At 40.5% G+C, this 15,757-nt stretch overlaps 2 protein-coding genes across 4 annotated transcripts in view; one reads left to right on the top strand and one right to left on the bottom strand.

The window, feature by feature from the left end:
• Positions 1–12,091, bottom strand: part of CRPPA (CDP-L-ribitol pyrophosphorylase A) — a 157,116-nt gene extending 145,025 nt beyond the window's left edge. The window contains exon 1 of one of the 3 annotated variants that reach the window (XM_036429281.2): positions 11,644–12,091. In XM_036429281.2, the coding sequence (XP_036285174.1) occupies positions 11,644–11,855 (212 nt within the window). In that variant the 5' untranslated portion in view covers positions 11,856–12,091. The remainder of the gene's footprint in view (positions 1–11,643) is intronic. The other 2 variants (XM_045578175.1, XM_036429282.2) reach the window with 2 other exon arrangements.
• The window catches only part of LRRC72 (leucine rich repeat containing 72), a 116,988-nt gene continuing 112,476 nt past the window's right edge, over positions 11,246–15,757 (top strand). The window contains exon 1 of the mRNA XM_045578193.1: positions 11,246–11,356. The gene's annotated coding sequence lies outside the window, so the exon portion shown is untranslated. The remainder of the gene's footprint in view (positions 11,357–15,757) is intronic.

The raw sequence follows: 15,757 nt of genomic DNA, 5'->3' as shown, positions 1-15,757 counted from the left end.
AAGAAGTTTGGCAGACTTCTCTTGAACACCAGCGCTGACAGAGGGTAATGCCATTTTAGGCATAATGCTCCATAGCCCACAGGCCTATAACAGGAAAACGCCCTCTGAACATCAACTCTGAATGAAGGCCGCTTTAAAATGTAATGGAATCCCTAGTTTATGAGAGTCTATATGTTCAAGTCAAACACAGCTTTAAAGAGATGGAAGAGGGGTCTTAAAAGTACTAAGTAGTGAAATTAACTCTCCACTTCATTGGAAAAATAATGAATGAACAACATTGGGTTGCTTTATTCAATAATTGTCAATCTCCTACTGTCTGTTATTGAACAAAATCTCTGCATAATCCAAAACTCCAATCTGCCTGGGGCTACAAGAATAGTACACTGACGAGCAGAACCAAGAGTTACTCAACAGGCAAGCTGTCTTTTCACTTTAAGTCCATTCCCTTAACAAATATTTACTGAGCACCAAGTAAATTATCAGCATGGAGTATACGCTGGAAATAGTCACTGCCTTCACAAAGCTTACTGATGAAACAAATAAGCACACCAATAAACAATTGCAAGTTGTGATCAAGTGCTATGAAAGAGCAGTCCAGGCTCCAGGACTATGTACAAGTAGAATATTTAACAAGCAGAGAAAAGTTCAAGATGCAGATGAGACAGACTAAAGTCATTTATTCATTCAACAAATAACTGAATACCTCCTAGGTATAAAGTGGAAAACCCTTTAGGAAGAGTTTGCTCTACCATCTAAGCCACATGTGTCAAACACAAGGCCCGCGGGCCAAATCCATCCCGCCAGGCCTTGCAATGTGGCCCGCACCGCACTGTCATCACTGCACTCCGCTGCGTTTCCATCACAATGACAGTTTATGACTGTTCAGTAAACCATTCGGCCCGCGATTTAGGCTGGATTTTAGATTTTGGCCCCTTCTCTGATTGAGTTTGACACCCCTAATCTAAGCTGAGAGTGGCAGGAAAACAAGCAAAGGGATTTGGAGAGAGGGGGAGAAGGTTGGTGTGAGCAGAGGCCACAGCAAGGACTTGAAAAGCTGGGAAGAAATTGAGTTCTATAAGCAAGGGGGGGGGGAAGGGGAGTGGAGGGGAGCGCTTGATGTGGATGGAGGCTCAGGAAAGCACAAGGCTGGGGAGGCCATGGGAACCTCCCAAGCCAAGGTAGGGGTTTAAAAGTCTTTAAGCCTAAAAGTATTAGGAACCCACAGAAAAGCTTAATTCATAAGAAGACATGTATGCAAATAAATAAAGAAACGAACTCATTTACACCAATGTTCTAGACACTGTTCTATGACATGATGGAAGCAGAATGGCCCCTGAAAGATGTCCATCTCCTAGCTCCCAAAACCTGCAAATATGTAACCTTACACACCAAAGCAATGATGCAGATGTGATTAAGGGTCTTGAGATGGAAAGATCATCCTGGACTATCTTGGTGGGTGCAATATAATCACGAGTCCTTATACATGAAATAGTGAGGCAAGTGAATCAAAGAAGGAGGTGTGATCACAGCGTGATTCAGGTCCACAAGTAGAATCTAGAATACGCCAAATAAACGGGTTGTCCCTAGAGCATCCAGAAGAAACACAGCACCATCAGAACCTTTATTTTAGCCCACTAGGACTGATTTGGGGCTTCTGACCTCCAGAGGTGTAAGATAAATTCCTATTGCTTTAAGTCACTTGGTTCATGGAAATATTTTACAGAAGCAGTAGGAAACTAATTTAGCAGCATAAATTTTACTCTGGCTGCAAGGTGAAAAATAGATTGAGTAGACAGAGAAAGAATGCAGACAAGTAGGAGGCTACTGCTAAAGTCTGGGCAAGCAATGATGGTAGTCTGGCTACTAGATGGAGCTTCTAGATGGGAATTAAGAGGTAAATTAGAGGTAATCTACATTAGCCAATAACATTGGCAATATAAATCAATTATTATATAATGTAAATAAAAATAGTTAACATAAATTAAGCCCTATATACTAAACATTATTAATATTCTAACTCTCATGTAATCCTATACTGTCTCTCATAATCTGGGAAACAAATCAAATATCTGATATCTAATTTTCCTATACTATCAACTAATGCCAAAAATAAAAATAAAATACTTGGATAAAAATACGTTTTTATCGTTTTTCATCAAGATAATACAACATGCCATCCTTTAGAATGTAGGTTCTATGATAGCAGGAACAATCTGTTTTGTTCATTGCTTTACACTTTATACCTAGGAGGTATCAATTATTTGTTGAATGAATGACTTTAGTCTATCTCATCTACCAGGAGCAGTGTAATATCTTACAACATTGCATAGTTTCAAAGATTATGAGAATACAGGAAGTTCTCTTCATTAATCTGGTTTGCTATAAAAATCAAGAATAAAGACAGCCTTCCCTGTGCAATGTGGTTTTGTGGACTGTTTTGTTATGAGATGTTTTACTCTTTAATTCCTAGATCCTATGTCTCCTAGAAGGCCAAATTACTTACATATGTAAATAATTTGAGGGAATTAACTCACAAATAACAAAGAACAAAATATATTGCAATCTTTGCAGGCAATAAAAGGAATTTTGGAATAAGCTAAATATGGGTGCTCTTTGTTTTTTAGCCCACCCATCCTCCACTCCTTTTATTGCAAATTTAATAATTGCTATAACTTACACTATACTGACATGGTTGAGAATTATGCTGTACTTAACAAAGCCCTTAGCAAATAACAGTGAACAGTTCCTCAGTGTCCCCAAAATATGGGGTTTCCCAAGATTCTGTCTGCACTGGCACAGCTCTTCCATAACGTATTATACCAACCTCTTTGCTGGTCTCCTTCTCATTTTACCTCAACCACCACCATCCTCATCGGTTCTAGATGGTTTTCAAGTGCAAACCAGAGGCCAATCCCTGCAGGCTCTTGAGCAGGGACCTTCAATTCCTAACCTCAGCCTACTTCTCCCTGCACCACTGGATCTCTCCATATTCCTTACTCTACTGACCACATTCTCTCTCACACTGATCACATGCTTGTGCTGCTTCCTTTGCCTCTCAACACTACCCCCTGACCCCGTTACCCCCCTATCCCCACCCACTCTAGGCTGAGTCCTACTCTCTTCAGCTGTCAGTTGCGGATATGGCCTCCTCCAGGAAGATGTCCCTGTTATTCTAGGTAGAGCATTGCTTCCAGAGGGCTCTTATCACTAGGGAGTCTTACCAAGCATCATACTGTCTTCTGTTTCCTTTTCTCTATCCCTGCTCACTCATAGAAAGAAAAGACTACACCCCAGGGCCTGGAACCTACTAAACTTTCAGTAATATTAATAGTAGAAACAGCAACTAAGATGTACTGATTGCCTGCTAGGTGCCAGGTCCTGGAGCATTTGCCTACAATATCCTGTAATATCTCAATACTCATATCAGCTCTATGAGAGAAGTTACTATATAATTTCCATTTTACAGTGATCTGTCTAGGGTCACATAGTTAGGAAGGAAGGGACCTGGGTGAACCCAGTTTGATCTTGGAACTCACAGTTAGTCTCCATAAATGCATTAACGCTGTCTCTGAGAAAGAGGCCATAAAATTCTAGAGAGATAATATTGTGTCTGAATTATTGTGTCTCCAGCACTTTGTTTATGTTATTAGTGTTGAACCATATAACACTGCTGCATTTGTGGTAAAACAAAAAAGAAATTTCTTATAATTCAAGCAAAAGTAGGTATTCTTTCATCCATGTGTTCTTTTAGTCACTCAACAACGCCAAGCATCTAGCATTTGCCAGTCACTATGCTAGACACTGGTGATATAATAGTGAACAAACCCTGGCAGAATTCCTGACCTTGCAGACCATGTGTCAATAAACATCTGTTCAATGAATCAAAGAATAGAGAAGAGAAAGCGTAAACAATTACAAAGGGATAAAAACTGCTCTTAAGTTTATTTATAGAAAAGAATTTCTAAAAGTAAAAAATATATTACAGTTGTTTATTAATAGAACATCACACTAAGCTTCTTTTTAAGATAGAGAAATTATAAAAGCATGCCCAACTAAATCATTGGGCAGGGTTGTTTTATAAGGCAAGAGCTTAACTTGTACCCTAAGTTATTCATCTCTGTTGCTTTTCTTATGATAGTCTACCAGAAAAAAATAGGTTAAAAGTAACTTTTAAAGAGATAATAATGCTGTTTTTTTTAAATAAAAAATTAAGTTGAATTAAATGTTCATATATAGAACAATTACGAGAAAGAAAGATGATGGGACACTTCTAGACATCGAACGTTCATTCAAATATCTGTTCATGAATTAATGAACTCCCAAAGGTAAATCCCAATTTTACCAGAATGCCTTAAAGTAGATATAAAATAATCATCTATAATCCATCAAACAGAAAGCAAACTAGATGGATGTAAATAATTACCAACAGATAAACTGGTTTAGGTTACCGTATTTTCCGGCGAATAAGATGACCCCCTAATTTTACAGTTAAAACATAGGTGTAGGCCTATCAATATATTCGCTGTATAAGACTACCCCCCACTTCCGAGGCAACACCAGTTCTTTTTTTAATAGACCACCTCTCTGACTCTGGCCAATCTGAGCAGGCTTTTTACTAGAACACAGTGCACGGTATTTCACACAATTGTACAAAGTTCTAAAATAGAAAAGTGTGTTAAACCAGTGTTTCTCAAACTGCAGATTTCAAGACCCACTCGTGTGCTGTAAAGTCAGTTCCGAAAGAGTAGACTAATATTTCTGAGTAAATGAACTAGAAGTTAATAGAAAAATTAGAATGCATAGCCAAATAGTAAGGATAGGTTGTTTTCATGAAATTCTTTCCAGTGTGTGTATAAGTATGTGTTTGTCACAGAGTCATGAATCAAAATGTAATTCTTAAAACAGGTCACAGTAAAAAAAAAAAAAAAAAGTTTGAAAAACACCATTTTAGACCATTCTTAGAGATAATGGGCTTATTATGCTGTTTTGTTCGGCAACCCTAGCATATCCCCAGCACTTGCAAGCCTTTATAAATACTGTTTGTGTTTCAGGGGATTTATTCACATTCTTTCCTAGTTATAGAATTAAGGGCCTTTCACAGTATTAAAATTTAATAATGTAGAATCATGAAAAGGAGAAAGAACCTAAGTACCTCACACAGTGCCTTACTGCACAAATATTTGCTGAATAAATGGATCTGGTTGACCTCCTTAGCTGAAGGCAAGTCCACACCGAACCCCCTGTGTCTGGATTTTATCAAGATCTCCTAGGTATTTCCTTCCTAGTGCATTCCATGGGAAAGCTACAAACCTAACCTCAAGCTCCATTACACCTACAGATATTTTTTTTTTTTTTTTGGGGGGGGGGGACATAATATCTTAAATGTTATTTTCTCCCAGAATAAGATATTTAGAGCAGTACTCTACTCAGATAGTTTAATAAGATCAGCTGAAAACAGAAGATTTAAACAAATGTTTTAGAAAAGAAACAGATGAAAAATCAGGCCCTATTAACACCTCTAAAGTACTGTCATGAGGCCAAAGGGTTTGGCCCCTAGGGACAGTGGCAACTATGACTCGTTGCCATGACAGTCTTCTACACTGTACTGTGGCCCATCTTGATATTTTAGAAGCAAAATATTGAATCTGTTTAAAAGGGCTGGCTTCTGATTGCCTTCACAAGTCAAGTCTCCTCACTTCCGCCCATGAAGGCTTCCAGTGGTCAAGCCAGGTCCTGATCTTATCCTTAGTGTTGAAGGAGCTATTGTGAACTTAACACAAATCTCTCATCATCTGATCTCTACAAAATGTAGTCTTTTTTGTATTTTTTTTTTTTGTACAAAATAATAAGCCCATCCCTTTCTCTGTCTCAGACTTGACTCTTTTATTAATGAAGCAGTAAGACAAAAATTTTTTAAAGTCAAATTCATATATCTGAGCAATCAATCAACTAAAAGCTTCCTAAATGCCTTTCTATTTCTGAATCCTTTATCCAACTAATAACTAAAACCTGTCAATTCCTGTCTAAATATTTCTCCTGGCTTCCCTCCTCCATTCCTACTTTCAGCTTAATTCAAGCAATCAACATTGCTCATTTGGATTAACATTTATGAATTTATTTCTGTTCTATCTTGTTCTAACAGAATTTGCAGTGATTTCAGAAATATCAGGAAGGACACTTTTCTTAAAGTGCACAGAAAGCAAAAATGAAAGACAAAGACAAAACATAAAATCATGTAATCCAGAAATTAATAGAAAGACATACCATGGAGTCTTAAAACATTTAGTGAAAATGGGCTCTCACTTATTTTTAAAGTGGTAAGAAAGCAACCCAATCTCAAACACAAAATTGAGTTTCCATAATAAACATATAATAAATGGATAAGACAGATTTTTTTTTCTTTTCAAATTCATCTCGAGTTACCAGATTCAAGACTAACTCATATTAACCAAACTAATGAAGGACTAAAACATGAATTAGAATGCCAAGCTTTTAATATAAAATGATATACATTACTTTCACAGCATCTGGAATGCTTTTTGTTAGTGGGACAGCACATTTTCCTCCTACAGAAGATTTGTATGGGAAGCCAATTTATAATAAGGTTTTGATGAGCATGGGAATCTATCAAGGAACAAGTTATTTTAAGCAGTGTCCCCCACCTAAGAGAACTGGAGAAAGTTCAGGAAATATGGGGAAGGCTATGCCAGATATCGTTCAAGTCTATTGTCAAGAATTATCACCCCACCCAGCCCACCACCACTGCCAAAAATCTCAATAAGCCAAAATCTGCATCTTTAACTTGTTTTAGCTTGCATCTTTAACTTGCCATTTTAATCTGTTTAGCTAGTCCAGGTTGTCTAACCTTCCTTAATGATACTTTCTTTCCTTAGATATTTAAAGCCAAAAATTAGATTACTGGCAGAAATTTTTACTTCCTCCTTAAGATCCCAAAATACTTTCTTTTAAAGTAAAATTTAGATGTATGAGTCTCTCAGCTGTGAGCCAATTTTACAATTTAACTGTCAGAGCTTTATGCCCCTGCCAATAATACCACTTTCCCAGGATTTCTTTTCTTAGAGCAACATTTCCTTTTAGAAACTCAAGTCATAAAGTAATAATTGTGTAAGAGATTAATACCTTTGATCTCGGTTCCTTGTTAGTAAAATGAGAAAAATCAAAAGTTCTCTTCAAGTTATACAATCTGTGGCTCAATAATTTAATTGCAATTCCTTCTAAAAGGCCAAAATGAAATTTTCAAACTCCTAGAAACTTTAATCAACTTCTGAAAAACCCTTGTTTCTAATACAACCTATAAATTAGTTGTTATTCTTGATTCTTTTAATCATAACCATAATGTACTGATCTGAACAAGTTGCATAAGATTAATATAGAAAATATATGAACGTATATAAACATATACATCCATTTTTACACGTCTATACATATGTACATAATGAATAATTATAATAAACTAGAGGCCCGGTGCACAACATTCATGCACTGTGGAGGGTGGGGGAGGTCCCTCAGCCCAGCCTGCGCCCTCTCTCAGTCCGGGACACCTTGGGGGATGTCTGACTGCTGTGGAGGCACGGAGGCCCTGTCTGAGGAGCACTGACCACTAGGGGCCAGCTCCTGCATTGAGCGTCAGTCTCCTGGTGGTCAGTGCGCATCAGTCATAGTGACCAGCCGTTTCACTGTTCAGTCAGTTTGCGTATTAGCCTTTTATTATATAGGAAGGAGGATGTACCTCAACACAACTGCTTTAGATATACTTTTAGTCTCCATTTGTCCAGATAGAGCCTTTAGCCTAGGGTTGTCGAACTCAATCAGAGAAGGGGCCAAAATCTAAAATCCAGCCTAAATCGCGGGCCGAATGGTTTACAGAACAGTCATAAACTGTCATTATGATGGAAACGCAGCGGAGTGCAGTGATGACAGCGCGGTGCGGGCCACATTGCAAGGCCTGGCGGGACGGATTTGGCCCGCGGGCCTTGTGTTTGACACATGTGCTTTAGCCAAATACATCAGATTTGTAAGGGTCAGAGATTATTTTGAATCTCATTTAATCTGATAAACTGGTATCTAAGAAATTACACACAAGTAGAACTTGGCTAATCTAGAAAAATGTGTATTTTTTCCAAATTCACCAGCAGAAAAACACAAAACAAACAAAAACAATATGAAGTTCCAGTTGATACAAAAGATAAATTTTTCTCTCAATATTTCTTCCAACTTCTAAATTACATATGAACAGGTTCTTTATATATAACGAAATCAGTGCACAGGTCTGGCCGGCGATCAGGGCCAATTGGGGCCTTCCAGCTGCTGCATTAGGCCTTCCTTCATTCTGCACCACTCCCTGATGGTCAGTGCATGTCATAGCAAGGGATCAAACTCCTGGTCAAACTCCCTAGGGGACACTTTGCATATTAGTCTATTATATATATAGAATATATTATTACATATACCTCTAATACATGTACCTCTAATTCCTGAACCATTTAAAGGTTCTATGACCAATCATCTTGCTTCTTCATGGATATTCTAGCTGAGAGCTTAAATTTCCACTTTCTTGGATCTGTTAAGTCTGATTGGTTAACATACCTTTATCACCTTTCTTTCTTCTAGACTTTTATCTTTTATCTGCTCTACTTCCTCTTGCATTCATTAAAAATGGCTATAAATTTTTAGTCCCTTTGAGTGGGTAAGTGAAGGAGTGGAAATTAACAAGTGTAAATGGCATTGTTAAAAAGCAAAACTGTTGATGTTTCTTCACATTTTCCTATTCCAATTCAGAAATATGGGGCCAAATTTTGAGGATTGCCCTCCTTCTTAATCCTAAACCCTAAAGAATTTGTTGGTTCAAAATTCCAGAAAAGAAAATCAACTCATAAGGGTTCTTTTTCAAAAAGTATCTTTAATTTTTTAGTCAAAAGAGAACTAAGAAATAAAAACTACTCATAAAAACATCTCAACCTTCTATTAAAGAGATAGCAAATCTTGAGCAAGGAAAATCCTAACTACGGTATGAAAGGCAAAAGCAAACTCTGGACATCACATACTCATAACTCTTAAAGGGCAAAGAGAGCTGACACCTTCTTAATAGCACCTGGATGATTGACAGTGATGACAACCAATTACATCTCTTTTTATATAGAACACAGAGTAGTAAGCATGCATAATTTCTCCTAAGAGTTTTAAAAGACACTCTATGCTTCCATGTCCTTTCCTTATTAGAACTTGTATAATTTATCCCAGGGGATGAAATATCCTAGGCCTTTTAGCACCAGGCTATTAAAAAAACAAACAAACAAAAAAACTATCAGCCATGTATACATTCCAACTTTTACCAAGAGAATGGCTTCCATTTGGCAAATAGCTTACAAGCACCAATACATATACCCCTGAAATGCAAGGTTTGCAAGGATTTCCTGAGATATATCCCAAATATAATATTCCATAGTTCTTCATGCATTGTAATAGTGAGAAAAATGAGCCCTGGTGTATTTCAAATAAAGGTTTTGGTTAGTTACCACTAGGATTTATGACTGCTGTTATCAATTAAATAAAAATGGAAAACAAATATTGCATTTTCCATAAACAAGGCCTTCCAAGAACATTATTTTAGTTTAAAAGTTGGTTTTACTTTGTATTTTTTTTAGTACCTATCTCAGGCTGCCTCAGAAGTTAAGATGCAAACCTGCAAACCAATATGTAAGTTTTCATAGAAAAAAAAAGTTAAATGTCAACATATACTCCCCTACATCTAATTACTAAATAGATAAAAATCCTGCTGGCCAAGATCCATTCTGTTCCATAAGATATCTGCATAAATGAGCTACTGTCACAATGTCTGTCACACTAGAATATTGTAGGTGCCTGATCCATACAATGGTTTCAAAGAGCCCACCCTCAACTACAGAGAGAAATGGAAGACTACAGAAGGAAGAGAGGAAGCACTTGGAACTGTTTCAATGTTTTTATGAGTTTCAGATATAACCACAGGGCAGATTACATGAATCAAGGGTGATTAAGGCTCTTTACAATTCCACTTTGCAAATGACAATATTTAAAAAAGAGTAAAATAACAATATGCAAAGCAACTTGGGCCCTCTGGCTTCTTCAGTGTGTGAAAGCATTGGGGTGGGGAGAGGAGGGGGAATTTGGGGCATAACATGCTACTATCCTTTGACTAGAATCTCACTTCCTTTTCCTTAAAGCTGCCAGCAAAGGCTATGCTAAAAGATGTCATCTACTTCAATTCAAACATCTCACATCAACCCAAAGGTTTAAAATACTATCAAAGCTCCCCACTAGCTTCAAGAAGCTTCAACACCTCAAGGACACGAATGTGGATCTTTGCAATCCCAGTTCCCCCACCTTGAACCTCATCCCATGCTCCCTCACATTCATTACCAGGTGGTAAAAACAAGGTTAATAAAATAGCATACCCCTCTTCTCATGTCCTTAGCTCCACACTACAATTCTTCTAATCCTCGTCATCCCATCCCTGTCTCTCCTTCATTTTCCCAACTAGCTAATCAGCCCCTTTTCCTAATAAAATAAGGCATGTGCTGGCCTCAAAGAAGAACTCTTAAATCAGTTTCATCCATCAAAAGACACACATCAGCCCCAGTGTAGTTCAGCGCGGACCTATGAACCAGGGGGCCACAGTTCAATTCTCCATTAGGGCACATGCCCAGGTTGCAGGCTGATCCCCAGGGTGGGGCGTGCAGGAAGCAGCCCATTATGGATCCTCTCTCATCACTGATGCTCTTCTCACTCTCTTTCTCTCCCTCTCCCTTAAGAACAACTTGGATTCCATTCTCCCCAGGCCAACATCAGCACCTAGTTAATTAGCATTATATGGTGTAATATGCAAATATTATATGCATTGCTCAGTTAGTGTTGGTGAATGCATGGGTAAAAACGAATGAGCAGCTGAAACCAGTTTGGCTCAGTGGATAGACTCATAGAGCTTCGGTCTGCGGACTGAAAAGTCCCAGGTTCGACCCCAGTTAAGGGCATGTACCTTGGTTGAGGGCACATCCCCAGGGGGGAAAGGGCGTGTGCAGGAGGCAGCTGGTCAATGGTTCTCTCTCATCGATGTTTCTAACTCTCTATTTCTCTCTCCCCCTCTCGATAAAATGTGGTGGTTTTTTTTTTTTAAGTGAATGAGCCAAGGCCCTGGAACCCCTGCGCATGCGCAGGCGGGCGGGCGGGCAAGAGCACGCATGTGCCGCGGGGAGAAGGCCTGGGCGCGGGAAGGTGGGCACGGGCGAGGCCCCAGGAGGGACGGGCAGCGACCAGGAGAGTCCTGGCCCCGCTTCTCCTTGGGCCACAGCGGCCACAGGTAGAACTGATGTCTCTCCGCCCACCCCGTGGGCCCTCAGCCCTTCCCCGCCATGTCCCAGGCCCGGCCTCCTCCGGGCTCCGGCCCGCGGGCCCAGGGCAGGGATGGGGCCCACGCTCCGGGGGCTGCGCCGCGCGGCCGGCCCTCCGCGGCCAGGACAAGGCGCCGCGCGGGGGCGGCCGCAGGGGAAGGCGTCGCGGGCGGGCGGGCGGGCCTGGGCGGAGGGCGGAGGCGGAGGAGGAGGAGGAGGAAGGAGCAGGGCGGCGCGCCGGCGGCAGCGTGGTTACCTCTCCAGGGCCTGCAGGGTGTAGCTGATGAGCGGCCGCTCCAGGACCCGGCAGAACTGCTTCGGGGTGGGGACGCCCATGCGCTCCCCGCTCCCGCCGGCCGGCAGCACGGCCGCCACCGCCAGCGAGGAGGCCGGGGCCGCGGGGCCCGCGCCGCGCACGCCAGGCCCCGGCTCCGCGGGCCCAGCGGCGCCTGCAGGCCCGGGGTCCATGGCGGCGGGTCCCGCTCGCGCCCGGGGCTGCGGAGGCCTCCGGGCGGCGCGGCGGGGTGGCGGGGTGCAGGGCGCGCAGGTGGACAGCGCCCACCGCAGCGGAGCGCCGGGCAGGCGCGGCTCCCCAGGGAGCGAGGCGGCGGCAGACCTTCCCTCTCGGCGAGTCGGAGGCCTCTGCGCGCTGCGCCCAGCGCCCCCGGCAGGCCTGAGTGCCCCAGCTCATCCTCTCTCCTCCGGCTGGCCCCGCAGGGCAGGAGCCTCAGGTGCAAGGGTTAGTCCTCAAATCCCTCCCAATATGGGGAGTCTGGGGAGGTCTGGACTCCCTCTTACCCCTTGAAGATGTGAAAGAATGTAGACTAAAGTCACAGGGTGGGACAGAGAAATGTGCATCTCGATGATCTGACTTTCATTACACTACAGATAAAAAGACAGGGAGATGGACAAATGCTATCAGGAGGCATCCATAACCCAGTCTGCGAATTGAAGCCGCCTGGAGAGTTCCAAAGCTGCTGCCCCCTAAGTCCCATCCTCAGAGATCAGGGTTGCGTGGCCTGGGGTTGGAGATGTTTTTAAAGATCCCCAGGTTCCAGTAAGCAGGTACATGTTGGAACCACAGAGCAAAAGCCGTTGTATGAATCACTGCTGAACATTTCAACGCACATCATCTTATTTAGTCTCTAGCAGAGCCCAACTGTTCCTGCTCCCTTTTACAGACAGAGGAGGAAACAAGGCATAACGTTGAAGCAACGTGTGTAATATGTAAACCTAGTGGCAAAGCTGCCTTAAGGCCCTTGCACAGAAGTACAGAGTTGAAGAATATCCAGCCTGAAACATACCTTCTCTTTTTTTAGTACTGTCCTTGTTGGCTGAGATTAGCATGAAAATGGAGTGAAGTGTGTAGGCCCACATGTGTCAAACACAAGGCCCGCGGGCCAAATCCGTCCCGCCAGGCCTTGCAAAGTGGCCCGCACCGCGCTGTCATCACTGCACTCCGCTGCGTTTCCATCACAATGACAGTTTATGACTGTTCAGTAAACCATTCGGCCCGCGATTTAGGCTGGATTTTAGATTTTGGCCCCTTCTCTGATTGAGTTCGACACCCCTAGTAGGGTGTCAGAACATATTATATTAGTTCCCTGGGATATAAACTCCATGAAAGCAAAAGCCCTTCCTTTTTGTTGAGAAAGGTATTACATATGTGTCCTTAAGCCCCCATTGCCTCCACCCTCTGTTACCCGCACTCCTCCCCCCTCACACCCCCACTCCCCATGGTGTCTATGTCCATTGGTTATGCTTATATGCATGTATGCAAGTCCTTAGGTTGATCTCTCCCCCTTATACCCACCATCCCCTACCTCCCCTCTAAGGTTTAACAGTCTGATCGATGCTTTTCTGTCTCTGGCCTTTTTGTTTGTTTGTTTGTTTCAGCTTGTATTTCCACTACCTGGAATGTAGCAAAGGCTTAATAAATATGTATTGAATGAGTTACTAATTAAATTATTGTGAATTGAAGTATATGTAATTAAATATTTGCTAATTCATATTTATCCATCTTCACCCAGCAATAGTTAATATAAAGTTCATGAAAAGGGAATCTTTTAAGCACTGAAAATATCATCAGGTTATAATATTCCAATTTATTTTCCCCATTTTTTCCAATTAAGATTAAAGCATACACAGCAACGTAGCAGAATACAAAATTAATACCCAGAAATTGATGGCTTTTTTATACAACAATAATGAAATCTCAGAGAAACTAAACACACACACACACACACACACACACACACACACAAAATCCCATTTACTATTGCAACAAAAAATTAAGAATCTTAGGAATAAACCTAACCAAGGAGTTAAAAAGATCTGTATTCTGAAAACCACAGGACATTAAAAAAGATTGAGGAAGGTTTAAACAAGTGGAAGAATATACCATGTTCATGAATTGGTAGAATCAACATCATTAAAATGACAGATACGTGCAAAAGAAAAAAAATGAAACTAGACCACCAACTTACACCATACACAAAAATAAACTCAAAAAGGATAAAGGACTTAAACATAAAAATCTTAGAAGAATCTATAGACAGCAAAATATCCGACATATGTCCTGCCAATATGTTTACCAATACATTTTCTAGGACAACAGAAACTATGGATAAAATAAACAAATGGGACTACATCAAAATAAACTTGTGCACAGCAAATAAGCCATCAACAAAATAACAAGAGAGCCCACTACATGGGAGAACATATTTGCCAATAATACATCTGATAAGGGGTTAATCTATAAAATGTATAGGGAACTCATTCCACTTAAAAGGGAGATAACCCAATTAAAAAATGGGCAAAGGACCTAAATGGACACTTCTCAAAAGTGGACATTCAGAAAGCCAAGAGGCATATGAAAAAATGTTCAAAGTCACTAATCATCTGAGAGATGCAAATCAAAATGATAATGAGATATCACCACACATCTGTCAGAATGGCTATCATCAACAAAATGACAGGTGTTGACAAGGATGTGGACAAAAGGGATCTCTTGTCCACATCTGGTGGGAATGCAGACGGTGCAGCCTCTGTAGATAACCATATGGAATTTCCTTTAAAAAAAGAAAAATTAAGAATAGAAGTCCCATTTGACTCAGTGATCCCACTTCTAGGAATATACCCTAAGAAATCAAAAACACCAATCAGAATATATGCACTCCTGTGTTCATAGCAGGGCAATTTACCATAGCTAAGATTTGGAAACAGCCTAAGTGCCCATCAGCAGATGAGTGGATTTAAAAACTGTGGTACATCTATACAATGGAATACTACCCAACTGTAAAAAAAAGAAAGAACTCACCATTTGCAACAATATGGATGGACCTGGAGAGCATTATGCTAAGCGAAATAAGCCAGTCAGTCAGAGACAGGTAAGTATCACATGATCTCACTCATGTGGAATCTAATGAACAACATAAACTGATGAACAAAATAGACCCAAAGACATAGAAGCACCAAACAGACCTTCAAACCTCAGAGGGAAGGCAAAAGAGGAGGACTGGGAAGAGATCAACCAATGAACGTGTATGCATATATGCATAACCCAGGAGCACAGACAATAGGGTGGTGAGAGCCTGAGTTGGGAGGTGGGGGCAGGCTTGGAGAGGCCAATGGTGGAAAAGGGGGACATATGTAATACCTTCAACAACAAAGATTAAAAAAAAAAAAAAAAAGATTACAGCATACACAATTAAAATATAAAATTTCTGCTCTTTTTACTTAATCTTGTTATTGCAAGCACTCTAAGTTTCACTTGTGTTCCTATCATTATAATTCACATTTAGTTCCATTCTTGTTGAAGATTTTTAGATCACTGACTCTTAACTCATAAGTAGCCATCATAATATACTTCATTCTGTAGCTCCACTACCACACCTATGTCAGGCTTTTCTATGCATTCAATATCTGTTGACCAGATGAATAAGTGTGTCTATCTAGAGAGGCAGAAAAACAAATCAATTTTTTCTATTAATATTGATCATTATACCTCCCTTTTTAATCTAACAGGGGAGTTAAAGCTAGTGTTCATTTTCTTAGTCTTGAAGGAAAGAAAGAGCATAGAAATAAAGGCTTTATTATGCCAATTGCTATATAATTATTACATATCAACTAAACCTTGACAATTTATAGCCAGAATCTTATTTATTTTTTCTTAGAGCAAATATATTAATTTTTCTCTGTTCGCTATGAATCCTTATATTTTACATACTGTATACTAATAACATTTAGCAGATAGACTTGTATAGAAAAAAAGGGACAGACTGTTCATTTGTATATCACAGTATAAGAAGCAATATTTTTTTCTGGATCTTTTGTCTTTAATAATAAAAGGGCAATATCCTAATGAGAAC

The sequence above is a fragment of the Pipistrellus kuhlii genome, unplaced genomic scaffold, assembly GCF_014108245.1.
Source record: "Pipistrellus kuhlii isolate mPipKuh1 unplaced genomic scaffold, mPipKuh1.p scaffold_m20_p_10, whole genome shotgun sequence".
Classification (NCBI taxonomy): Eukaryota; Metazoa; Chordata; class Mammalia; order Chiroptera; family Vespertilionidae; genus Pipistrellus; species Pipistrellus kuhlii.
This window is presented reverse-complemented; position numbering and strand designations above follow the sequence as displayed.